The sequence below is a fragment of the Somniosus microcephalus genome, chromosome 4 (genome assembly GCF_052327205.1).
Source record: "Somniosus microcephalus isolate GS21.2 chromosome 4, FLI_Smic_1.0, whole genome shotgun sequence".
NCBI classification, from domain to species: Eukaryota; Metazoa; Chordata; class Chondrichthyes; order Squaliformes; family Somniosidae; genus Somniosus; species Somniosus microcephalus.
In genome coordinates, this window is record NC_140990.1 from 155,383,655 (window position 1) to 155,409,404 (window position 25,750).

General features: G+C 44.4%; 2 protein-coding genes across 7 annotated transcripts in view; both read right to left on the bottom strand.

Annotated features, from left to right (window-relative positions):
- kansl1l (KAT8 regulatory NSL complex subunit 1-like) overlaps window positions 1-8,815 on the bottom strand; it is a 125,385-nt gene extending 116,570 nt beyond the window's left edge. For 2 of the 6 annotated variants that reach the window (XM_085985373.1, XM_085985372.1), the window contains exons 1-2: window positions 8,347-8,811; window positions 3,302-4,531 (exon numbers count right to left, since the gene is read on the bottom strand). In XM_085985373.1, coding sequence (XP_085841499.1) covers window positions 3,302-4,488 — 1,187 coding nt within the window. In that variant the 5' untranslated portion in view covers window positions 4,489-4,531; window positions 8,347-8,811. Of the gene's footprint in view, window positions 1-3,301; window positions 4,532-8,346 lie in introns of all 6 variants that reach the window. The other 4 variants (XM_085985371.1, XM_085985374.1, XM_085985370.1 and 1 more) reach the window with 4 other exon arrangements.
- A 13,677-nt stretch (window positions 8,816-22,492) lies between these two features.
- The window catches only part of acadl (acyl-CoA dehydrogenase long chain), a 53,563-nt gene continuing 50,305 nt past the window's right edge, over window positions 22,493-25,750 (bottom strand). The window contains exon 7 of the mRNA XM_085985376.1: window positions 22,493-23,910. Coding sequence (XP_085841502.1) covers window positions 23,817-23,910 — 94 coding nt within the window. The 3' untranslated portion in view covers window positions 22,493-23,816. The remainder of the gene's footprint in view (window positions 23,911-25,750) is intronic.

The window sequence follows — 25,750 nt, forward strand, 5'->3', positions numbered from 1 at the left end:
TCCTTTTGTTTCTCTCTCACACCTGGCAGCTATCTTTTGCCCTGCCAGTACACTTTACACCTAATCCCAGCCTATTACTATCTCGTCTAGCTTCTAATCTCTTTTACTTCTTTTGTTTCTTTTATTCTTTTGTCCGATCGCAGCCCTGCCTCCGATCTAGTTTCTTTTCTTTCCAGTTTTGAAGAAGGATCCAACCCGAAACGTCAACTCAAATTTCTCTCCACGGATGTTGCCTGACCTGCTGAGTTTTTCCAGCATTTTCTGTTGTTATTTCATGTTCTGTACTTCTGTGGCCTTCAAAGTGCTGCTACTTTTGTTCACAATCATGGCACATTAACAGAGACGTGCCTCAGTGTCAGCTATGTGCTGAGAAATGCATCAGTATGTTGCAGAACTGTTTAAAAACAATTTAGGTGCTCAGAAACATGGGCAACTGGACTTCACTTGCAGTTATAATGCCAGCAATGTAATTGATGAGTATCTCCTGAACTCACCACCTAAATTAACTTCAAAAAAAATACAGCACTCCTGTTTGGTTGCTAAGTCAGATATTTATCACCAAATAAACAAAAAGCAAAATGACTGCAGATGCTGAAATCAAACAGAAAATGCTAGAAACACAGCATCTGTGGACAGAGTAGACAAGTTAACATTTTAGGTAAGAACCTAGTCAGAACTGGAACAGACGAACAGCATTTAAAAACAAAGGGAAGGAATACACACATGAATGACCTCCACTTTACAAGGCATTCCAGTGGGAGTGTATTTTTTCCCTTTCCCCTTCTCCTTGTTCATCTGTAATTTCTTCCAGTTCTGACAGCAGATCCATATCTAAAATGTTGTTAACTTGTCTGTTCTCTCTACAGACACAGATTTATCTGCTGAGTGTTTCGAATCGTTTCGGTTTCAGATTTATTGCTACATAACGGTCTCAAGGGTCTTCACAACGACAAGCCCGAACATCACTTCCCTACTTGTACAATTAAAAGTAGATATATTTTACAACAAAACTTAATTATATATAATCCTACTGACAATCAAGATGGCTGAATTTTCAATTAAATCAGTCAGCAGGATTTTTTTATGCACCAACTAGACAATAACTACCAAGTCACTGAGCAAGATTCCATCACAATTACTGTCAGACTGCAAACATTCATCAGGGCAACTTACTTACGTTGCTAAATTCATTAACCACATTGTGATTTTCATATCAATTGACTTTCAAAGTGAGATCTAAAAAACCATGGCATGTCTGGTGAGAATTCACTACATCTGCTAAATAAGATATTTTGCAAAGGTGTCTGGAACACATGTAAACACTTTATACCTTACAAACTGAGCATTTCATTCATTACAAGCATACAACACTGCAGTATTTGCACTGGGTTTATTTAACATGTTGATACCAGAGCACGATAGGAAAAATAAGCCAAAACACTTCAAAAGAGTCAAGATGGCAGCCGAGACGGTCCGGTGCTAGCGCGCTCTCCCTGCTTCGGGTGGCCCGCTCTCGCCGCTCGCTCCCGCAACCGGAGCGAAGTGTTCGGCGAGTCGGGCAGAGGCAGCGAGCAGCAGCCACGACGACCCGCTGGAGCACGTCAGCCGGCAGCTCCTCGGCGGGAAAGCATTCCGACTGGGAGGAGGGGAGCCGAGCATGGCGGCCAGAGGCCGGACCATGAGCGGGAGAAGCAGGCCCCAGGCCGTCGGACCGTGGAGCCGGCGAAGGTGAGGAGGCGGCCGCGGCGACCAGAGCATTCACATCCCGACGATGTGTTCGGCGAGTCGGGCGGAGGCAGCGCAGCGCAACGCAACGCAACGAGCAGCAGCCACGACGACCCGCTACAGCACGTCGGCCGGCAGCTCCTTGGCGGGAAGCTCGCAGTCCGACTGGGAGGAGGGGAGCCGGGCATGGCGGCCAGAGGTCGGATCGTGAGAAGGCCACCACACGTGGAGCCGGCAACAGTGAGGAGGCCGCGGTGACGAGGAGGACGGAGCGGCTGAGGGACATCGTGCTCCCACTGCCACTGGAAGCCATTGAACTGACTTTCTGAACACGGTGCTGTAAGAATAGCTGACGTGTCCCTACGGGGAGTAAGCATTCCATTGTACTTGTACTGGTTACATATGGCAAATAAATTGAATTGAATTGAATTCACATCAAATTACTTCTCTCAAACATCACCAGTGGCAATCTGTAATCACTGCTTTGAATAGTTTGCAAATCAGCAGACTTAAAGACTCTTGCAAGCAGCTTGTTTTCACACGATTGTGCCGCAGTTATGTTGTACTCGTGGTCCAAGACAGTGAGTGCAGAGTGCGATTTGCAGTCAGAGATACTGGAGTCAGTACTGCGGCTGGGGAATCACACTCCATCCACCAGAAGAAAACGGCTCTGCGTATGCATGCTTACACATTTAGATCTCCATGTGCACGGCTCCACTCTCAGACACTACATTTTTGTTTCGAGAATGCAGGCGAAAGCACCCGTTTTCTCAAAATACGAAGGTGACTCTGCTCAAGTGCCGAGTAGGTTCAAAGAGAGCGCCCGAACATTTTCTAAACCTAGCTTGAAACCACACTGGAGTTACAGCCACATGGTGTTAAGCTCAAAAAGTGCAAAACAGCTTTCCCGAGAGGGCCTCACTGTTGTCTCCAAGATTCAGCACTTGACTCTGGAGTGATGCTGTCATTTCAAGTTGATGCACAGCAGTAACACAAAAGTGCTAGTAACAACTACTTATATAGCGCCTTTAACATAATAAAACTGCATCTTTGATGTATATGCTACTTGTTTAAATAACTGTTCCAAATCAGCTCCAAACCTTTCCATTCCTAGGTGATTTCAAAATGTAATTTTAGCCAACCCTTTTTTCTGACCCAGTTACAAATTTGCTGAGCTCGTCACCCACCATATAGCACACTTAGTTTACCCCAAAATATCCAATATTCTACATTTTAAAATATTCCAATCTGCTGATATTTAAAGCTGATTATTTGATAGAACTGTTACAATGATTCAACAATCTATAGTCCATAAAACGTTCACACAGAAGTCTATAATTTTTCTGTGCTCTCTAAACCATTTCCTATTGTACCTATACTCCATCTTATGGAAACCTTTTGCTTTGTTGAAGTGACCTGATTTACAGGAGCTCCCCCTGGTTTGCAGCCTGTCACTTTGTGGAATAAAAATTACAAAAAGACTCCAACAGCGTATACGGTCTGTTACGGGTTGCAGCTAATCCACTCGGCTAGAATTGACAATGGAAAAGACGACATTAACAACAATTCTACTTACGCTGGTGTATTCCTCTTCAATGAAATCTCTTCGCTATCTGAATCCTCATCTGTGCTACTTCCAGTTGCATCGGAATCCACATTTGCTTCTACGTGCGAAAGCAGTGCTTTTGAAAAACACGTATACTCATAGAGTTCAGAGTTGACGGGATTTGAAATGAACCCCATCTGCACACCGTCACCGTGCTTTATTCCAGCCAAAAAGGCAGGCTTAGTTTGTGAACTGTCGAATTTGCTTATTCCCTTCTGCCTTTGGTGCTGGGATTCTATCAACTCTTGCATTTTGTACTTAACATGGTGCTCAACATGTTTTGCCTGTATTATCTGCAAACGTTTTTGAAGTCTGCTGGCCTTTTTAGCTAGCTCTTGCTGTCTGCCAAGGCACTCAAGCAGCTGAGTATTCATTTCAGTTTCCCTTGCACTTGTGGAATCACCGAGTCGTTTTTCTTGTTTTCCCTGCTGGGCCGATTGCCTGACACTACTCAATGTATTTCCACTCTGAGCGGCATCCACTGTTGGTACAGTACCCCAAGTTTTGTTTGCTTTGGTTGGTTTCAACTCTGCTTTTTGATTTGAAGTTATGCCACCAGGAGCGTCAAGGTTCTCTGAAACTGAATCACAAGCCAAATTCATCTCACTAGCAGCGGTTAACACGCCCTCACACTTCAAAGGACTGCTATTCTGGCAGCTTAAGCCTTTCATACCATTTTTATTACTACTTAGCTTTGCTTCAGGTACAACATACATTTTGCTAGCATTAGAAGCAGATGTTTGCTTAGTTCTATCACAAGATAATTTTTTTTTGGCAAGAATGACTGGAGAGTTTTTGTTGAACAATTTCTTCCGACGAGTAAGGTTATAGTTTAAAGACAGTATGTCCAGTAGAGAATTAGTACTGGTTAACAATGCTGCATTATTCGGGATTGAGGAGTGTACTATTGCAGATCCGTAAGGTACATGTTTCAAATCAGTTGCATCGCTGCCAAGACCATGTGCTGCACGTGGATAAGCAAGAGACCAAACAGATTGTGTGTCACGGTCCCCATTTAGCTTCTGCTCCGCAGCGGTGTCATTCTTGTGCATAAATGTGTCAGGTTCAATGGAACTGGAAGGTAAGGAGGACGACGACAGCTGGAATCCATGTGCCTCTGTGGCCGTTTCTGTGAGAGCAGGAGCCATTGTAGCCATGCAGCGTTGCCCCACCAGTCCCACTGCAATAAAAATGTTGCCCCTACGAAAGAGAGTAAATAAAAATTCAATGGCACAGCAAAATATTTGAAGCCTCAGTTGACATAAGCAGACTGTACATTTAGGCTTTAACAAGCTGCTCCCAGAACTGTTCTCTATAAACCTCGAACCCCTCAACACAAACATTTCAAAGTATGCAGTCAAAGTTAACTGCAAATGACTAACCTCAATTTAAAATGCTTGTCTATATACTGTATCTGCTTACTACTTAAACTTTAATATACAGCTTTTGCAAATAACCACTGGTTCCCAAGTATATCAAAGATGGCTCAGTGGAAAAAAAAGTTAAGTACAGCACATTTATAAAATGATCGAATTCACCATGTTGATGGATGGAGATAACTTACATGAGCATCAAGGATAATTCTCTTGCCCAGGAAAGTGATAATCAACTTCAAATGCAGTTAGACATAATTTTCAACGCTTAAATCAGAAGTGTGCTTCAAGGATCTTAAATAACACCCTCATGATGATGCTTTATGTTTTAAACAAACTTATTGGGGATGAGGGACTGCAGTTACATGGAAAGACTGGAGAAGTTGGGATTGATCTCCTTAGGTAGAGAAGGTCAAGAGGAGATTTAATACAGGCATTCAAAATCATGAAGGGTTTTGATAGAGTAAATAGGGAGAAACTGTTTCCAGTGGCAGAAGACACAGATTTAAGGTAATTGGAAAAGAGCCAGGGGCAAGATGAGGAGATTTTTTTTTTTATAAACGCAGCGAGTTGTGATGACCTGGAATGCACTGCCCGAAAGGGTGGTGGAAGCAGATTCAAAAGTAACTTTCAAAAGGGAATTCAATAAATACTTGAAAAAGAGACATTTGCAGGGCTATGGGGAAAGAGCAGCGGAGTGGGTGTAATTGGATAGCTCTTTTAAAGAGCCGGGTCAGGCACGATGGGCCAAATGGCCTCCTGTGCTGCTAGATTCTATGATTAGTGCCAGCTCAAGGACAGGTACTTTGTGCTGAAACAGTGACGTAATATGACCATATACAGAATTGTAACTTGCAGTATAGAAAAATAAACAATGCGTGTCCATCAATTTCAAGTCATATATTTGAATGGAACCCGTCTATGAGCCTGAAAGACAATGAGAAGCCATCCATCCGTTACTGGGGAAGGAAAGAAACATTACCCGAGTATCGCTCCGCGCTCAAAAAGCAGGGAACTTTCTGGGCTAAGGCAGCTCTGGATTGCCTCACCGAACATTTTAATGACTGGCCATGGAACTGTTCTGGGATGCAGGTAAATGTCCCGGTCATCAAAGTGACCTGGGAATGACGGAAATTCAATTGTATTCTAATTAAAGTAATTTATTCTTGTATATTATTTTCAGAGAGCTGGCAGAGTACATTTTAATTATTGCATTTTAACTTCCACAACTAAATACTTTACTTACTTTTCTTTCCCATGCCTCTAGCACCCCAACCATCCATTCTGGAGATGGCCCCCACACCTTGAAATATAGAAGATAGGAGCAGGAGTAGGCCATTCGGCCCCTCGAGCCTGTTCCGCCATTTAATGAGATCATGGTTGATCATCCAAATTCAGTACCCTGTCCCTGCTTTCTCCCCATATCCCTTTAGCCTTAAGAAATATATCTAACTCCTTCTTGAATATATTTAATAAGTTGGCCTCAACTGCCTTCTGTAGTAGAGAATTCCACAGGTTCACCACTCTCTGGGTGAAGAAATTCCTCCTCATCTCTGTCCTAAATGGCTTACCCCTTATCCTTAGACTGTGACCCCTGGTTCTGGACTCCCCCGCCATTGGGAACATCCTTCCTGCGTCTAGTCCTGTTAGAATTTTATAAGTTTCAATGCGATCCCCTCTCATTCTTCTAAACTCTAGCGAATATAAGCCTAATCGACCCAATCTCTCTTCATACGTCATTCCTGCCATCCCAGGTATCAGTCTGGTGAATCTTCGCTGCACTCCCTCCATGGCAAGAACATCCTTCCTCAGATAAGGCAACCAAAACTGCACACAATACTCAAGGTGTGGTCTCACCAAGGCCCTGTACAACTGCAGCAAGACATTCTTGCTCCTAAAACACTAGCTTCCAATTCCCTGACCGATTAATCATTGAAATCAAAGCTCAGGACATTGTAACGTGACCTGGTTATGCCATGGAAGCGACAAGATCAAATCTATGACTTTTAAGTGCATTAGGCGAGTTATATAATTCCACCCACCCCAAAATTACTGTTCCAAATACAAATTCAGTACTCAATTTCTTTCAAATTCACACCACGGTTTCTGAAATTTAGACAAACTATTTCTGCTGGTGGTAGGGGGGGGGGGGGGGGGGGGAGGGGGGGGGGGGGTGGTGGTGGTGGAGTCCAGAACAAGGGGGCATAACCTTAAAGTTAGAGCTAGGCCATTCAGGGGTTATGTCAGAAAGTACTTCACACAAAGGGTAGTGGAAATCTGGAACACTCTACCCCAAAAAGCTGTTGTGATTGGGGGTCAATTGAAAATTTAAAAGCTGATAATAGATTTTTATTGGGCAAGGTTATTAAAGGTTACAGAACTAAGGCAGGTAGATGGAGTTAAGATACAGATCAGCTATGATCGAATTCAATTGTGGAACAGGCTCAAGAGGCTGAATGGCCTCCTCCTGTTCCCAATTTCCTAAAATTCCAGAATTTTCCATTATAATTTTCCAAAACAATTTGACTCATTTACAAAAACCTCACTATCTATAATAAACATATTCAAACTGCACCACAGCTAACACTGTACAAACATTAGAGTGTCAGCTGCGGCTCAGCTGGTAGCACTCTCGCCTGAGTCAGAAGGTTGTGAGTTCAAGTCTCGCTCCAGAGACTTGAGCACAAAAATCTAGATTGACACTCCAGTGCAGTGCCGAGCTGAGGGGGTGCTGCACGGTCAGAGGTGCCGTCTTTCGGATGAGACGTTAAACCGAGACCCCGTCTGCTCCCTCAGGTGGATGTAAAAGATCTCATGGCACTATTTCTAAGAAGAGCAGGGGAGCTATTGACCGGTGTCCTGGCCAATAGTCATTGCTCAATCAACAGAACAAATGCAGTCATTATCACATTGCTGTTTGTGGGAGCTTGCTGTGCACAAAATTGGCTGCTGCGTTTCCTACATTACAACAGTGACAATATTTCAAAAAGTACTTTATAGACTGTAAAGCGGTTTGGGATGTCTGGTGGTCGTGAAAGGCGCTTTATAAATAAAAATCTTTCATGCTTTCATTTGGGCAACAGAAAAGAAATATCTTTCCTTAAAGGATAAATTGTGAAGAAGGAACGCATCACAATCTTTCCAAATGCTAATGAAGCACTTTTCACTATTTTTAAAATAGTCTACGTAAATAAAATGAACATCCTAATGTTAACATTTCAAAATATACACATTTACTCTGGTAAGTGCCCGTCACAAAACTTTAAAAATACACTTTTGCTGAATTATTTTAAAGTATAACAGCCAACGTTTATTGTAGGAAACATCCCAAAAGTATATAATTTATAGTACTAGTCAATTCTACTGAGGTAAGGGGCATCACAGCCAAGACGGGGAGGGGTCACCTTTTGGCGATCAGGGTCACTGAGCCCAACCGTTACATTATAACAAGACTACACTTCAAAAAAGTTCTTCATGGGCTGTAAAGTGCTTTGGGACGTCCTGAAAGGCGCTGTATAAATGCAAGCCGTTTCTCTCAGTCGCTAACCCAGCGGTGTGCCTAGCCCGCGAAGCCCTCCCGCTCGGCCGCTGCCAGCGCGCCGACTGAGGCTGGCGGCGAGCGGGAGGCTGAATAAAACTTACCACGTGATCCGGCCGGCCGGCCAGCTCGGCCCCGCCCTCGGGCTCTGTTTACCGCAGCGCGAGCAACACCAAGCTTCGGGGGGGGGGAAACGGACGCGGCTCGCCCTCGGCTCCTCTGGCACATAAACGCTCCGAGACTTCGCTCTCTTCCCACGGCCGAAATAAAAGCCAGCTTTTTAATCGAAAAAATATTTCGATACAGAACGGAAATGTCCACGACTTTATATATTTTTTTAAATAAACCCACTTCGACGTCTCGGTGCCTGTAGAAATGGCGCCTGTTGTTGTTTTGCGAGAAGCTCCGCCAGCCTGACTGATTCGGTCGGTGACAGACTGACTGACTGCTCGCTCGCTGCCAGCAGCAGCTGTTAGCTTCCCTCCCCCCGTCACAACGCTTCAGCGCAGGGGGCGGCACAAACAAGCTGGCGTTCCTGACTGATGTCCCAGACGAGCCACTAAGCGAGATTCGTGCCTCCCCCCACGTGACGTTCAAGAATTGCCCAATCGGCGCAGCGTGGCCGCGCAGGGGCGGAATGTCAAACCTGCCAATCACCGTCCCCCCCCCCCCCCAATGCCCATGGAAGCAGCCAATGAGAGCACTGGTTCCGCCCCACCTGCCTCCAGCCCAGGCGTTATAATGAGCGGTAATTGACGGCGCTCCTCACTGATCTTTCCAACAACCTTTGCAAGCTCGATAGCAAAATACTGCAGATGCTGGAAATCCGAATCCTTTGCAAGCTCGTCTGTCAAAAGCAGTCTGCACAAGGCTCTTATTTCGATTTTTTTTTTTATTTCGATTTTTTTTTTTAAATGGGTTGAAATGCCCACATTGCCGATTTGTTTTCCGTTTTTCAGAAGTTCTGCTTCTCCAGCATCTAAGAACATAAGAAATAGGAGGAGTAGGGCATTCGGCCCATCGTGCCTGCTCCAACTATAGGATCATGGCTGATCTTGTAGCTCATCTCCACCTTCCTGCACTCTCCCCCATCCAAAAATCTATTGACCTCAGCCTTGAATATACTCAACAACTGAGCAGCCACAGCCCTGTGTGGTAGAGAATTCCAAAGATTCACCACCCTCTGAGTGAAGAAATTCCTCCTCATCTCAGTCCTAAATGGCTGACCCCTTATTCTGAGACTGTGACCTCTGTTTGTAGACTCCCCAGCCAGGGGAAACATGCTCCCTGCATCTACCCTGTCAGGCCCCTTAAGAATTTTAGATGTTTCAATGAGATTACCTCTCATTCTTCTAAACTCTAGAGAATATAGGCCTAGCCCACTCAATTTCACCTCATAGGACAATCCCCTCATCCCAGGAATCAGTCTGGTGAACCTTGTTGCACTCCTTCCTTAGGTAAGGAGACCAAAATTGTACACTACTCCAGGTGTGGTCTCACCAAGGCCCTATATAATTTCCAAAGGACAACATACTATTTGCTTTCCTACTGTCCCAAACACTTCCATCACTATCTCTGGGTATGTCCTGTCCCACCGGTAGAACAGAACCAGCAGAGGTGGCACCACATTCAGGAGGGATTGGCCTTGGGAGTCCTCAACATTGACTCCGGACCCCATGAAGTTTCAAGGGATCAGGTCAAGGAAACCTCCTGCTGATTACCATCTACCGCCCTCCCTCAGCTGATGAATCAGTACTCCACTTCGAAGAAGCACAGAGTAGCAAGGGCACAGAATGTACTCTGGGTGGGGAACTTCAATGTCCATCACCATGAGTGGCTCGGTAGCACCACTACTGACCGGGCAGGCCAAGTCCTGAAGGACATAGCTACCAGGCTGGGCCTGCAGCAGATGGTGGAGAACCAACATGTGGGGGAAAACATACTTTACCTCGTCCTCACCAATCTACCTGTCGCAAATGCATCTGTCCATGACAGTATTGGTAGCAGTGACCACCGCTCAGTCCTTGTGGAGACGAAGTCTTGTCTTCACACCGAGGACACCCTCCATCATGTTGTGTGGACTGTGCTAAATGGGGTAGATTCAGAACAGATCTAGCAACTCAAAACTGGGCATCTATGAGGCACTGTGAGCCATCAGCAGCAGAATTGTATTCCACCACAATCTGCAAACTCATGGCCCGGCATATCCCTCACTCTACCATCATCATCAAGCCAGGGGACCAACCCTTGTTCAATGAGGAAGGCAGAAGAGCATGCCAGGAGCAGCACCAGGCGTACCTAAACATGAGGTGCCAACCTGGGGAAGCTGCAACACAGGACTACTAAACAGCAGAAGCAGCATGCTATAGACAGCGCTAAACAACCCCACAACCAATGGATCAGATCAAAGCTCTGCAGTCCTGCCACATCCAGTCATGAATGGTGGTGCACAATTAAACAACTAACTGAAGGAGGAGGCTCCATGAATATCCCCATCCTCAATGATTGCGGAGCCCAGCACGTAAGTGCAGAAAAACAAGGGGTTTGTGACCATCTTCAGCCAGAAGTGCTGAGTGGATGATCTATATCAGCCTCCTCTTGATGTCCTCACCATCACAGAAGCCAGTCTTCAGCCAATTCGATTCTCTCCACATGATATCAAGAAACAGCCGAGCACACTGGATACAGCAAAGGCTATGGGCCACAACAACATCCCGGCTATTGTGCTGAAGACTTGTGCTCCAGAACTAGCCGCGCCTCTAGCCAAGCTGTTGCAGTACAACTACAACACTGGCATCTACCCGAAAACTGCCCACAAAAAGCAGGACAAATCCAATCTTGCCAATTACCACCCATCAGTCTACTCTCAATCATCAGCAAAGTGATGGACGGTGTCCTCGACAGTGCTATCAAGTGGCACTTACTCACCAGTAACCTGCTCACTGCTGCATAGTTTGGGTTCTGCCAGGACCACTCGGCTGCAAACCTCATTACATCCTTGGTCCAAACATGGACAAAAGAGCTGAATTCCAGAGGAGAGGTGAGAGTGACTGTCCTTGGCATCAAGGCAGCATTTGACCGAGTGTGGCATCAGGGAGCCCTAGTAAAACTGAAGTCGATGGGAATCAAATGGAAAACTCTTCACTGGCTGGAGTCATACCCATCAAAAGGAAGATGGTTGTGGTTGTTGGAGGTCAATCATCTCAGCCCCAGGACATTGCTGCTGGAGTTTCTCAGGGCAGTGTCCCAGGCCCAACCATCTTCAGTTGCTTCATCAATGACCTTCTCGCCATCAGGTGGTCAGAAGTGGGGATGTTCGCTGATGATTGCACAGTGTTCAGTTTCATTCACAACTCCTCAGATAATGAAGCAGTCTGCACCCGCATGCAGCAAGACCTGGACAACATTCAGGCTTGGGCTGATAAGTGGCAAGTAACATTCACACCACACAAGTGCCAGACTATCTCCAACAAAAGAGAGTCTAACCACCACCCCTTGACATCCAACCGCATTACCATCACTGAATCCCCCAACATCAACATCCTGGGGGGTCACCATTGACCAGAAACTTAACTGGACCAGCCACATAAATACTGTGGCCACAAGAGCAAGTCAGAGAATGGGTATTCTTCAGCAGGTGTCTCACCTCCTGACTCCCCAAAGCCTTTCTACCATCTACAAGGCACAAGGCAGGAGTGTGATGAATACTCTCCACTTGCCTGGATGAGTGCAGCTCCAACATCACTCAAGAAGCTCGACACCATCCAGGACAAAGCAGCCCGCTTGATTGGCAACCCACCACCACCTTAAACATTCACTCTCTCCACCACCGGCGCACTTTGGCTGCAGTGTGTACCATCTACAAGATGTACTGCAGCAACTCGCCAAGGCTTCTTCAACAGCACCTCCCAAACCCCGACATCTACCACCTAGAAGGACAGGGGCAGCAGGCGTGTGGGAACACCATTTCCTGCAAGTTCCCCTCCAAGTTACACACCATCCTGCCTTGGAAATATATCACTGTTCTTTCATCATTACTGGATCAAAATCCTGGAACTCCCTCACTAACAGCACTGTGGGAGTACCTTCACCAGACAGACTGCAGCAGTTCAAGAAGGTCTTCTGCCATACAAGCGCCCTAGAGTATATCTTTAATTGGTGGTATTGAATTAATTTAAATTAATTAAAGGGTAAGTCATGTCAGGACAGCTCAGCCCCGTGTTATGCTCCACTTGCGCTATGTGGGAATTCAGGGACACTGCCAGTGTCCCTGACGACCATGTGTGCCGGAAATGTATCCAGCTGCAGCTACTAGCAGACCGCACTGAGGCGCTGGAGCTGCGGATGGATGAGTTTTGGAGCATTCGCGATGCTGAGAGGGTCGTGGATAACACATTTAGCGAGTTGGTCACACCGCAGATAAGAGCTGCACAGGCAGAAGGGAAATGGGTGACCATCAGGCAGAGCAGTAGAAGCAGGCAGGTAATGCAGGGGACCCCTGTGGCCATCCCCCTCTCAAATAGGTATACCAATTTGGATACTGTTGAGGGGGATGACTTACCAGGGGAAGGCAGCAGCAGCCAACTTCCTGGCACCAGGGGTGCTTCTGCTGCTCAGGAAGGGAGGAAAAAGAGTGGGAGAGCAATAGTGGTAGGGGATTCTATCGTAAGGGGAACAGATAGGCGTTTCTGTGGCCGTAGACGTGACTCCAGGATGGTTTGTTGCCTCCCTGGTGCCAGGGTCAAGGATGTCACTGAACGGCTACAGGGCATTCTGAAGGGGGAGGGTGAACAGTCAGAGGTCGTGGTTCACATTGGGACCAACAACATGGGTAGGAAGAGGGATGAGGTCCTGCAGCAAGAATTTAGGGAGCTAGGTAGCAGATTAAAGAGCAGGACCTCAAAGGTTGTAATCTCTGGATTACTCCCGGTGCCACGTGCTAGTGAGTATAGGAATAGGAGGATAGAGCAGATGAATGCGTGGCTAAAGAGTTGGTGCAGGAGGGAGGGCTTTAGTTTCCTGGATCACTGGGTCTGCTTCTGGGGAAGGTGGGGCTTGTACAAGTCGGACGGGTTGCAGAACCAGAACGGGACAAATATCCTTGCGGGGAGGTTTGCTAGCACTGTTGGGGGGGGGGGGGGGTTTAAACTAACTTGGCAGGGGGGTGGGATACAGAGTGGAGCTATAATAGGGGTGATGTACAGCCAAATATAGAGGAAAAAACAAGTCAGCTTGGAAGGTAGAGCAAATATGTAACGGCACAAGGGAGTAGGGCAAGGCTGGATGGCATTTATTTTAATGCAAGGAGTCTTGCAAATAAGGTAGATGAACTGAAGGTGTTGATGAACACATGGGAGTATGATATTGTTGCTATCACGGAGACATGGTTGAGAGAGAGGCAAGACTGGCAGCTCAATATTCCGGGGTATAGAATCTTCAGGCGTAAAAGAGGGGTGTCGCAATATTAATTAAGAAGTCAATTACTGCTGTAAGGAGGGATGATATATTAACAGGTTCATCTAATGAGGCCATATGGGTAGAACTTAAAAACAAAAAGGGGGCAAGCACTTTGCTGGGCGTGTACTATAGGCCCCCAAACAGTCAGGGGGAGATAGAGGAACAGATATGTAGGCAAATCTCTGAGAAATGTGCAAATAATAGGGTAATAATAGTGGGGGATTTCAACTTCCCCAATATTAACTGGGATAGTCAGAGTGTGAAAGGCTTAGAGGGTGCAGAATTCTTAAAGTGCATCCAGGAGAGCTTTTTGAGCCAGCATGTAGAAAGTCCTACAAGAGAGGGGGCGGTACTGGACCTAATTCTAGGGAATGTGGTAGAAGTGTTAGTAGGTGAGCACTTTGGTGACAGTGACCATAATTCGGTGAGATTTAAGGTAGTCATGGAAAAGGACAGAGATGGACCGGAAATAAAGGTTCTAAATTGGGGGAAGGCCGATTTTAATATGATAAGGCAGGATCTGGCCAAAGTGGACTGGGATCAGCTACTTGTAGGAAAATCCACATCAGAGCAATGGGAGTCTTCCAGAAAGGAAATTGAGAGAGTACAATGGCAACATGTTCCTGTAAAGGTCAAGGGTGGGACCAACAAGCCCAGGGAACCTTGGATGTCAAGGGATATATGAGAATGGATTAGGAAAAAAAGGGGGGCTTTTGGCAGATACAAAGGACTAAAGACAGAGAAAGCCCTAGAGGAGTATAAAAAGTGCAGGGGGATACTTAAAAAAGAAATTAGGAGAGCGAGGAGGGGCCATGAAATAACACTGGTGAGCAAAATAAGGGAAAATCCTAAAGGTGTTTTATAAGTATAATTAAGAGCAAGAGGATAACTAGGGAAAGAGTAGGGCCCATTAGGGACCAAAGTGGCAATCTGTGTGTGGAGCCAGAAGATGTAGGTGGGGTTTTAAATGAAGTTTTTGCATCTGTATTCACTATGGAGGAGGACGATGTAGACATAGAAATCAGGCAGGGGGACTGTGATATACTTGAACATATTAGCATCGAGAGGGAGGAGGTACTAGCGGTTTTTAGCAGGCTTAAAAGTGGATAATTCCCCAGGCCCGGACGAGATGTATCCCAGGCTGCTGTGAGGGGCAAAGGAGGAGGTTGCAGGGGCTCTGACACAAATTTTCAGAACCTCTCTGGCCACAAGGGAGGTGCCAGAGGACTGGAGAACAGCTAACGCAGTACCATTATTCAAGAAGGGTAGTAGGGATAAACCAGGGAATTACAGGCCAGTGAGCCTAACATCAGTGGTAGGAAAATTATTGGAAAAAATTCTGAGGGACAGAATTAGTCTTCACTTGGAGAGGCAAGGATTAATCAGGGATAGTCAGCATGGCTTTGTCAAGGGAAGATCATGTCTGACCAATTTGATTGAATTTTGAGAGGGGGTGATTGGGTGTGTGGATGAGGGTAGTGCAGTGGATGTGGTATACATGGATTTCAGTAAGGCTTTCGATAAAGTCCCGCACAGGAGACTGGTCAAGAAGGTAAGAGCCCATGGGATCCAGGGTGCCTTGGCACATTGGATCCAAAACTGGCTTAGTGGCAGAAGGCAGAGGGTGATGGTCGAAGGTTGTTTTTGTGACTGGAAGCCTGTGTCCAGTGGGGTACTGCAGGGATCGGTGCTGGGTCCCTTGCTGTTTGTGGTCTACATTAATGATTTGGATGTGAATGTAAAAGGTATGATCAGTAAGTTCGCAGATGACACGAAAATTGGTGGGGTGGTAAATAGCGAGGAGGGTAGCCTCAGTCTGCAGGATGATATAGATGGGTTGGTCAGATGGGCGGAACAGTGGCAAATGGAATTTAACCCTGAAAAGTGTGAGGTGATGCATTTTGGAGGGACTAACAAGGCAAGGGAATACACAATGAATGGTAAGACCCTAGGAAAGACAGAGGATCAGCGGGACCTTGGTGTGCATGTACATAGATCCCTGAAGGCAGCAGAACAGGTGGATAAGGTGGTTAAAAAGGCATATGGGATACTTGCCTTCATTAGCCGAGGCATAGCATATAAGGGCAGGGAGGTCCAAAGGCGGAAGTCACACCCCCATCCACATCAATGGGGCGGAGGTGGAAAGGGTGGCCAGCTTTAAGTTCCTCGGAGTCCACATCACGGAAGACCTCTCCTGGTCCCTCAACACCTCCTCTCTGGTGAAGAAGGCCCAGCAGCGCCTATATTTCTTGGAGGCTGAAGGGATGTAATCTGTCACCCCTGATCCTCTCTAACTTCTACCGCTGCACTATAGAGAGCATCCTGACAAACTGTATCACGGTATGGTATGGCAGCTGTAGCTCCCATGACCGGAAAGCCCTGCAGCGGGTAGTCAAAACTGCCCAACGCATTACCGGCACCCGGCTACCGACCATAGAGCATATATATCAGAAACGCTGCCTACGGAGGGCACGGTCCATCATCAAAGACCCTACCCACCCCAGCCACAGTCTGTTCGCCCTCCTACCATCTGGAAGACGCTACAGATGCATTCGCACCCGTACGACCAGATTTAGGAACAGCTTCTTTCCCAGGGCTGTCACCCTACTGAACTCCACAAATAAACACTAAAGCCTGCACATCTGCCAATGCACTTTATTATGGTCATATTTATGCTAATATACTGCAAGCCAAATGTATAAATGTATGTTGAATGTTTAAGTGTCCTAATCCAAATTGTACACTCTCGGGAGCCGCAAGCCTACATTTCATTGTACTGCACTTGTGCACTAACAATGACAATAAAAGTTGATTTGATTTGATTTTGATTGATTTGATTATGATGGAGCTGTACAAAACGCTGGTGAGGCCACAGCTGGAATACTGTGTGCAGTTCTGGTCGCCACACTATAGGAAGGATGTGATTGCTTTGGCGAGGGTGCAGAGAAGATTCACCAGGATGTTACCTGGGATGGAGCGCTTCAGCTATGAAGAAAGACTGGACAGGCTGGGGTTGTTTTCCTTGGAGCAGAGAAGGCTGAGGGGGGACCTGATTGAGGTGTACAAAATTATGAGGGGCATAGATAGGGTAGATAGAAAGGAACTTTTTCCCTTAGTAGAGGGGTCAATAACAAGGGGGCATAAATTCAAGGTAAGGGGCAGGAGGTTTAGAGGAGATTTGAGGAAGAACTTTTTCACCCAGAGGGTGGTTGGAAGCTGGAACTCACTGCCTGAAAGGGTGGTAGAGGCAGGAACCCTCACAACATTCAAGAAGCATTTGGATGAGCACTTGAAATGCCATAGCATACAAGGCTACAGACCAAATGCTGGAAAATGGGATTAGATTAGACAGGGCTTGATGGCCGGCATGGATGCGATGGGCCGAAGGACCTCTTTCTGTGCTGTATAACTCTATGACTCTGACTAAGGCGGCTCACCACCACCTTCTCTAGGGCAATTAGGGATGGGCAATAAATGCTGGCCTTGCCAGTGACGCCCACATCCCATGAAAGAATTTTTAAAACATTGCTTGCTGTAGCTGCATGTTAACTTTTGTTTCATGTAGAAGGACACCCAGGTCCTTCTGAATACCAACATTTCCCAGTCTCTCACCATTTAAAAAATATTCTGCTTTTCTATTTTTCCTACCAAAGTGGATAACTTCACATTTCGCCACATCATATTCCACTTGCCATGTTCTTGCCCATTCACTTAACCAGTCTATATCCCTTTGCAGCTTCTTTGCGTCCTCCTCACAGCTTACTTTCCCATCTAACTTTGTATAACAGCAAACTGGGATACATTACACTCGGTGCCCTCATCTAAGTCATTGATATAGATTGTAAATAGCTGAGGCCTTGCGGTACCCCACTGGTTGCAGCCTGCCAACCTGAAAATGACCCTCAGCTAAAGCTGGCCAACACTGTTGGAAATGGGAATTGTTTCCAAAATGTCACGTTTTCTACTACATGACACAGTGTTCAACAAATACAAACTTTAAAAAATAAATAAAACGTTAATTGGAAATAAATGTATATACATTGCGACACTAACAAAATAGGCAATTAAATCCTACTTTAATTTTAGGATGCAAAAATCAGCAGCAATTCTACTTCCTCAGTATTTTCGTTTCAATTTTAAATTGCTTGCGAAATGTGCAATTTTCCATAAATTTAACACATACAAATGGTCTAAGATATGCTGAACAGCGGCAATTCCTTAATTAGAATCGTTACTTGGAAATGAACTTTGTTACATTTTCAGTGTGTGATACAGTAACGTACTATGTTTGTATCTAGTTTTATTACAACATAAAAAAGAAACCCTACAACCTGTTCATGTATACTTACAATTAAGAACTTCACGTGAGCAATTCAGTTTTAAAAAGAGTTGGTGCATAAACACTCCATTTACAAACACGCACACACTGGCTCCGTGTTGAGGTGGGCGGGTCGGTGACTCGGGTATAAAAGACGCATTGTAAAGTGTCGAGCATTGGCTGCATTAAAACTCGCTCTTATAAATGGACCAGCGTCTCCCAAAAAATCAAACCCGTCTGAAACTATTTTTCCACCGGAAAGGGATGTGAATTTCAATACAAACTACACACACCCTTAAAAAAACTCTAATTTGTGCTACATATTATCGAAGCTCATATCCTTACGAAACAACACATTTAAAAGAAATATATGGGGCAAATCACTACTGAGCATTGGGAAGGTCAGAGTTTTACTTTACTCATGTCATTTCTCCTCTTGGTTGTTTTGAGGCTTCCTCAGGCAATGAAATGTGGCTCAATTGATAACTAACGGATTTCTGTGGATTCCGTTAAAGAACAGGACATAAAAATCCGTTCAAATTATTCGTTCCACCGCCTGGTTCTGATCAGATCTCAACACCAGAACCAAACTTAAAAGGCACCGGATAATAGACGGATCCAAATCAATAGGAGTATTTTCTCAGTCAGGAAACGTGTTCCTCCACCTGGTGTGACGGTGGCCTTCCTCCACACACGCACAATCACCCGTCCTATTGAACACACAGCATGGTGCCCTGCCCTCTTCAAGAGGACTGGATCCCGCTCTATCCAATGAGTGCAAGTGGCAAGGAATGAAAATCAAGGGGGAAAAAACACAGGTGGAAAGGCAAGAGATGCAAAATATACAGGAGTGGCTGCAAACCAGAATCAAGTAGCTGACTCAGAGACTAGGGTCCTGAATTTAAATAAAGGAATTCCTCCTCCACAGTATTGTTACTAATTTGGTTAGCCCAATCTATATGTAGATTAAAGTCACCCATGATAACTGCTGTGCCCTTATTGCACGCGTCTCTAATTTCCCGTTTAATGTCATCCCCAACCTCTGCATTACCGTTTGGGGGTCAGTATACAACTCCCACTAACATTTTCCATCCCTTGGTATTTCTCAGTTCTACCCATAGATTCCACATCATCAGAGCTAATATCCTTCCTTACAATTGTGTTAATCCCTTTAACCAGCAATGCTACCCCACCTCCTTTTCCTTTTTGCCTGTCTTTCCTGAATATTGAATACCCCTGGATGTTGAGTTCCCAGCCCTGGTCACCCTGGAGTCATGTTTCCGTAATCCCAATCATATATCCGTTTACATCTATTTGCGCAGCTAATTCATCCACCTTATTACGAATGCTCCTCACATTAAGACACAAAGCCTTCAGGCTTGTTTTTTTAACACTGTTAGACCTTTTAGAATTATTATTTACTGTGGCCATGTTTGATTTAAACCCTTGATTACTCTGACTGCCACTTTTGCTTTTCTCCTTCCTGTCTTTTGCTTCTATCCTCGTTTCCCTTTCCTCTGCCTCCCTGCACAGGTTCCCAAACCCCTGCCATTTTAGTTTAAACCCTCCTCCACAGCACTAGCAAACACTCCCACTAGGACATCAGTCCCAGTCCTGCCCAGGTGCAAACCATCCTTTTTTGGTCCCACCTCCCCCAGAACCGGTTCCAATGTCCCAGGAATTTGAATCCCTCCCCCTTGCACCATTCCTCCAGTCACGTATTCATCTGAAATATCCTATTTCCACACTGACTAGCATGTGGCACTGGTAGCAATCCTGAGATTACTGCCTTTGAGGTCCTATTTTTGTAATTTACCTCCTAACTCCCTATATTCAGCTTTTAGGACCTCATCCCAGTTTTTACCTATATCGTTGGTACCTATATGCACCACGACAACTGGCTGTTCACCCTCCCCTTCCAAAATGCTCTAGCCACTCCGAGACATCCTTGACCCTTGCACCTTAATACTAAAGAGATGAAGTAAGCCAGCCAAGCTAACACCTGTAAAAACGTTTCAAGACAAGGGCCATCCTTCCTGTATGACAGGTGGTCCCGCTGCTGAAGAGAGTAGCAACTATAAAACAAACAGTGAAACTGAGGTATCCCAATTGCACAGTATATTGGTGTACAAGAAAATTGAGTAAAAAGATGCAGATCGCACCCACGCTTTCTCATGGGGTTTGCTCCTGGTGTCAGCCAAGTGCCAAAAAGATAATGGAATTTAAGAGCTCCTTTGTCAAGTTGTTTTGATCCTCTAGCTGCTCAGTTAAACTAAGGCAAAGACTCAAGTTCGTCAAGTGGAGCCCCTTGGAACATAGCCATTAATTCTTCTGTCAGTTTCAGACCATAAATATAGGAACAAACTAAACTGATCTAATCTTTCAAAGAAAGAAATATAATAAATACCCATTGTAACTGCCCTGCATAATTTCAGCCTTCTTGTCTACATGTAACAGCTATACTAAATTGGTTTGATAAATTTTGTTTCATTACAGATTTTAATTTGGGGAAATCAAGATCATTTGTTCACTCATAGCTGTAGCGATAGTTCTCGCGGCTGATGGCTCCATTTAATCCAGCTATGCTGTGTGTGTTACAATTACCTTGTATTTATAACCAATACAATTTTTTAACTGCAGTAGGATATTTTTCTGATATTCCCTGGGGTAATTTAGCCAATCAGCAACAACCATGATCCATTATGATTTTTAAAAAAATTCTTGGTACATGTGTGTCTCGCTGGCAAGGATGGCATTTATTATCCATCCCTCGTTGCCCTGAGAAGATGCTGGTGGGCCGCCGCCTTAGTTTGATACAAATGAGTGACTTGTTACTTCAGAAGGCAGTTAAGAGTCAACCACGTTAGTGTGGGACTGGTGTCGCATTTAGGCCAGACTGGGTAAGGACCAACGTTCCTTCTAAGCTGTGTGGCCACGCAGCTCTCTGCTGGTCCCACGCAGCCAGAGACTGGCTTTTCCAATGTTAAGTTTCGCGCGTGAATGGGCCAAGCAGCCCCTTAAAGGGGTCACCCACCTCCTCAAAGAATGAGGGGAAACATTGGTAAGGACAGCAAGTTTCCTTCCCTAAAGGACTAGTTGGGATTTTCACACAATCAGATCACTTCATGGTCACTTTTACTGATACCAACTTTTTACTTCCAGGTTTATTTTAGAAAAAACTGAATTCACATTCTCAAACTGCCATAGTGGGATTTGACTCATGTTCTCTGGATTATTAGCCCAGGCCTCTGGATTACATATCTAGTAACATAGCCACTACACTACCATATCCTATTTAACATTAGTAGATATAGTTCATGTAATTGCTTTACCATGTACGTTGCTTTATCTGTTTCTTTGTTTTCCTTTCGCTGGTAATTCATGTCAAGTCAGACTGAGTTTTTAAAACTGAGGGTTTGACCCCTCAGTACAGCATAAAGCCAGTGACATTTGTCTGTGTTTAAGGTTGTTATTCTGTGGCAGCTGAGCTCTACAGAATCCAGAAGTTTGTAGTTCATACCGTGGTTTCCATAATCATCATGTCTGCCTCCATCTCACCAGGAATTATTACCTTAAAATAAATCCTTGCACACAAGACCTAACAGCACCAAAAGCCAGGCTACACGCTTCTTTTTACTTCATCAATTTTCTTCACTTGCTGAAGGTGTTGGTTGCAGGGGCACTGGTAGCCCTTCAGTACCTCACCCAAATGGCCAAGTATTCAAGTGTGAGCAAGTGTTGACAGGCTCTCTGACCACAGGGTCATTTTCAACAAGTTCGATCTTGTCCTCCTCCAACATCAAACATACACATTTCTGGCAGGGTGTCACTGCATAGCAAAAAGCAACAGGAAACTCTGGCTGATTTTTCCCTCTCCAACCAAGGGCGCTAAGGCCAACTGTAATGTTGCTGACGCATCTTACTTTATAACACAAACATCACATTAAACATAATCTTCCCTCTACACTTGGTATAAAATCGATGGAATAAACCATCTCATAAGTGATGCTTACAACTCCCTTTGCTTCCTCCAGACAGCAATTCACAGTTAGTACTTCAATAAATCATTCATGCATTAAAACTGATTAAATTACTTTCAATGAGTACAGTTTAAATGATCCAATTCCAGATCAGAGTATTAATCTGTAAGCAGCCTTGTTTATTGATTGACAAGCCGAATTTCAATTTGGAACTGGAACACCATTGCAGAATTGGTTTTAATGGTTCATTAATGTTGTATTTATGAACACGTATTTATGGAAATTAAAATAGGTTACATGGCCATCTTTAAAATTCTCCTTTATGTAATTTAAACCCCAAATCAGTGTTAGGTAACCAGAATCTTTATGTAGTCTCAACCTTTAATCTTTTCCATCTGGAATCCTATACAGACTCAAACATCTGCATTCCGGTTATTAATCTGGCCAAACACAGACTGTAAATTTACAGTAAACAGAACAGAAGGCACTACTACATAAGAATAATAAATGTTTATTGAAAGCTCAAAGTAAAATTCCTTTGTATATAAAAATCAGTTTGATCAATTATATGAATTCAAGTATTCTTTTTACAGCTGGAAATTGAGATCAATGTCCTTGACATTCAAGGATTTAGTCACATTGCAATTCATCTGCGTGGAAGAGCAAATGTGTCCCATGGGATTTGAACAGACCATTAGCATTTTGGGAAATTCGATTTTTTTTGTTGCCAATTCTCTTTCCCTCTGCCTCCTCTGAGCTACAGTTCCACAGGTGCGGCTCACCCTCCAGTAACTCATGGCCATTCTTCATGTATGAGCCTAGACAGTGAGTGTCAGCAGGCTATTCAACATGGAGGGCACAAGAATAGAGGTCCACACACATATATATATACACACTTTCCAGCAAGGGTCACTGGCTGATTTCTCCCTCTCGGATCAGGGGCACCTTGGTCCATTCTAGCCACCATAATACCACCCCAACAAGGCACAGACTAAGAATAGAACTCGGACCTTATTTGCCTCAAGTCAGCTACTGGGGGAGCTTTCAAATGCATAGATGGTTTGTTTAATCATTGCATGATTGCATCAGCAAACATTCATTTCAACTCAAACAAAAGGCTGAGCTGAACCCAAGTTCTCATGCTGCATGTTTTTAAGAAAACAATCTATGCCAAATTCTGAGAATTAGTGTTTAATTCTGTTATGGTTACATCAGAATAGTGTCCATTAGCACCTTAAAATAAAAGTGCCCACAAAACACACAAAGAAATATCAAACTCAGGGAAAAAGTTCAATGGAACATTGTTAACAAGTTCCAGCTTTCTTCAACATTATTACATCATTTAGTTTGGCTGCTTAACAGTTCAGCCAGAAAAGAAAAACAAACATTTCATCTTGGTTCACTGCCTCAACAATAAAACCCGGATTCTTGGACAGGTTTTACCAATCGGAACATCTCGCAGTTGGCTCTTGAAACCATCAACAAGTCTGGCTGTTGCTATCACAGTTCCACAAACAGCAAGTAAACAAAAAGTACACTGGATGGTATACAGCTAAGGCACAGAATACTGAATCTGCATTCGAACCCCAGTCACCTTGTGTAGAGCATATCAAAGTGGGACAGGAGAAAGAAAGCTATTGGGTTCTCGTATCAATATTCAAGTTTCTCATTTTTAAACAACCCTGAAGTCGATATATATTATATTTCATTGGACAAACTTAATAGGTATAAGGAATATAAATTTTCAGACCATCGAGGTACTTTTGACAAGAATCATCGTGCAATTATCAACACAGCTGGTCCCATTTGTGCTGCCATTTTACTCGTCACTTACAATTCCTCTAGCAATAAGCTCTTTCATTATTTCATTTGTACCACCATAAATTGGCTGAACACGGGAATCCACAAAAGATCTGAAAAAAAACAGCTGACATAAGATTAATGGTGCATTTTTAATGTGCGAGAAGCATAAATCCAAGTAATTGTCCACTTTCAAATTCTTTGAATTAAGAATTTTTAAAAAATCATTGCAAAACTTCTCGTGTAATTTCTCCCTTGCCTTCTTCCCTCCCTTTGAGAGAACACGATTTTTAAAACAAGCATGAAAATATCTTGTGATGCCCAGTAGAGTAACTCAGATTAGGACTTAAACACTGTAGGCAGAGTCTACACACAGTCTGCCTTTAAAGCACATTTTGGCAGCAAAAGAAGTAGATTAGCATGACGCGGTTGCTTGGTAGGCATTTTGTTATCTCTCCTGGAGGCACTGATTGTTGCTGGGGTGTAACTCCATGAGTGCATGGGGCAGGGGCATCAGACCAAGGCCTCACTCTCATCCACACACGTGTACTTTTTAGCAGGAGCGACGAGAAAGTGATCAGGAGTGGGAAGCCTGGGTATTTTTTTCCCCCCTGCCTAGCCCAGTGACACTGACCATCAGTGTCTTTACCGTTACCAACATCAGCACAGAACAACAATTGAACAAGGATTTGAGTTAGCATAGCAATTGTCTTCATCAATAGGGCACCTCAGACACGTCCAAGTTGCTAAATCCACATTAGTTATATTTCAACACACAGCCTGAAGTATTCCTTTAAAATAAAGTTACTTTTTTGAGGGGCAAATTAATGCTGCCAAAACTGGGAAAGTGTAGGCTTGAAGTTACCAATCAAAAGTCAATTATGGATTACGCTGTAATCTCAAAAAAGATTATAACTAATGAAATTCATTCTAATGAACTGTATATTTGAACTGGAAAATATGACTAAAAACAGGCCCACCTCCAAGCCCATTCATGTAGATTGAATTAACTGGTTGGTTGACTTTGAATATACAAAATCTGACTTCAAGGTGACAAGGAGCGTTGCGGGTTTCGTTTGTGTGTGTGACTTTGCCGCAAAAAGCCAACATAACTGGGGTGGCCAGGTCTGTGTGTGTGGGTTCTCTCATTTCTTACTTTCTCCCTTCACTTATCTGTTCACACAGCACAGTTCCATCGGCAGTGGATTGAACTCCATATTTGCCATTACCTTCCACTTGGCTTCAAACTCTCCTCACACCAAAAAAAAATTCAGTTAGTTACTTTCATCATTATCTGTGTCCAAAATGTAGCTCCCGTGTAGCAGAGGCTCTGGCCACAATCTTCCAATTCTCCTTAGATATGGGAGAAATGCCAGAGGACTGGAGGATTGCAAATGTTACACTGTTCAAAAAGGAGGAGAGGGATAAACCCAGCAGCTACAGGCCAATAAGCCGAATGTCGGTGGTGGGGAAAAGTTTAAGAGACAATAATCCGAGACAAAGTTATCACTAGTAAAAATATGGGTTAATAAATGACAGCCAGCATGGATTTGTTGGAAGGCAACTCGTGTTTGATTAACTTGATTGCATTCTTTGGTGAAGAGGGTTGATGAAGGTAGTGCAGTTAAACGGACTTTGAAAAGGTGTTTGATAAAGTACCACATTATCGACTTGTTACCAAAATTGAAGCCCATGAGATTAAAGGGGCAGAGGCAGCATGGATATAAAATTGGCTAAGGGACAGAAAGCAGAGTGCAGTGGCGAATGGCTGTTTTTCAGACTGGAGGGATTGTATACAGTGGTGTCCCCCAGGGATCAGTATTAGGGACAACTGGTCTTTTTGATGTATATTAATGACCTGGATTTGTGGACAGGGTAAATTTCAAAGTTTAGAGAGAGGAGGGTAGTAACCGACTTCAGGAGGACAGAGACAAACTGGTGAAATGCACAGAC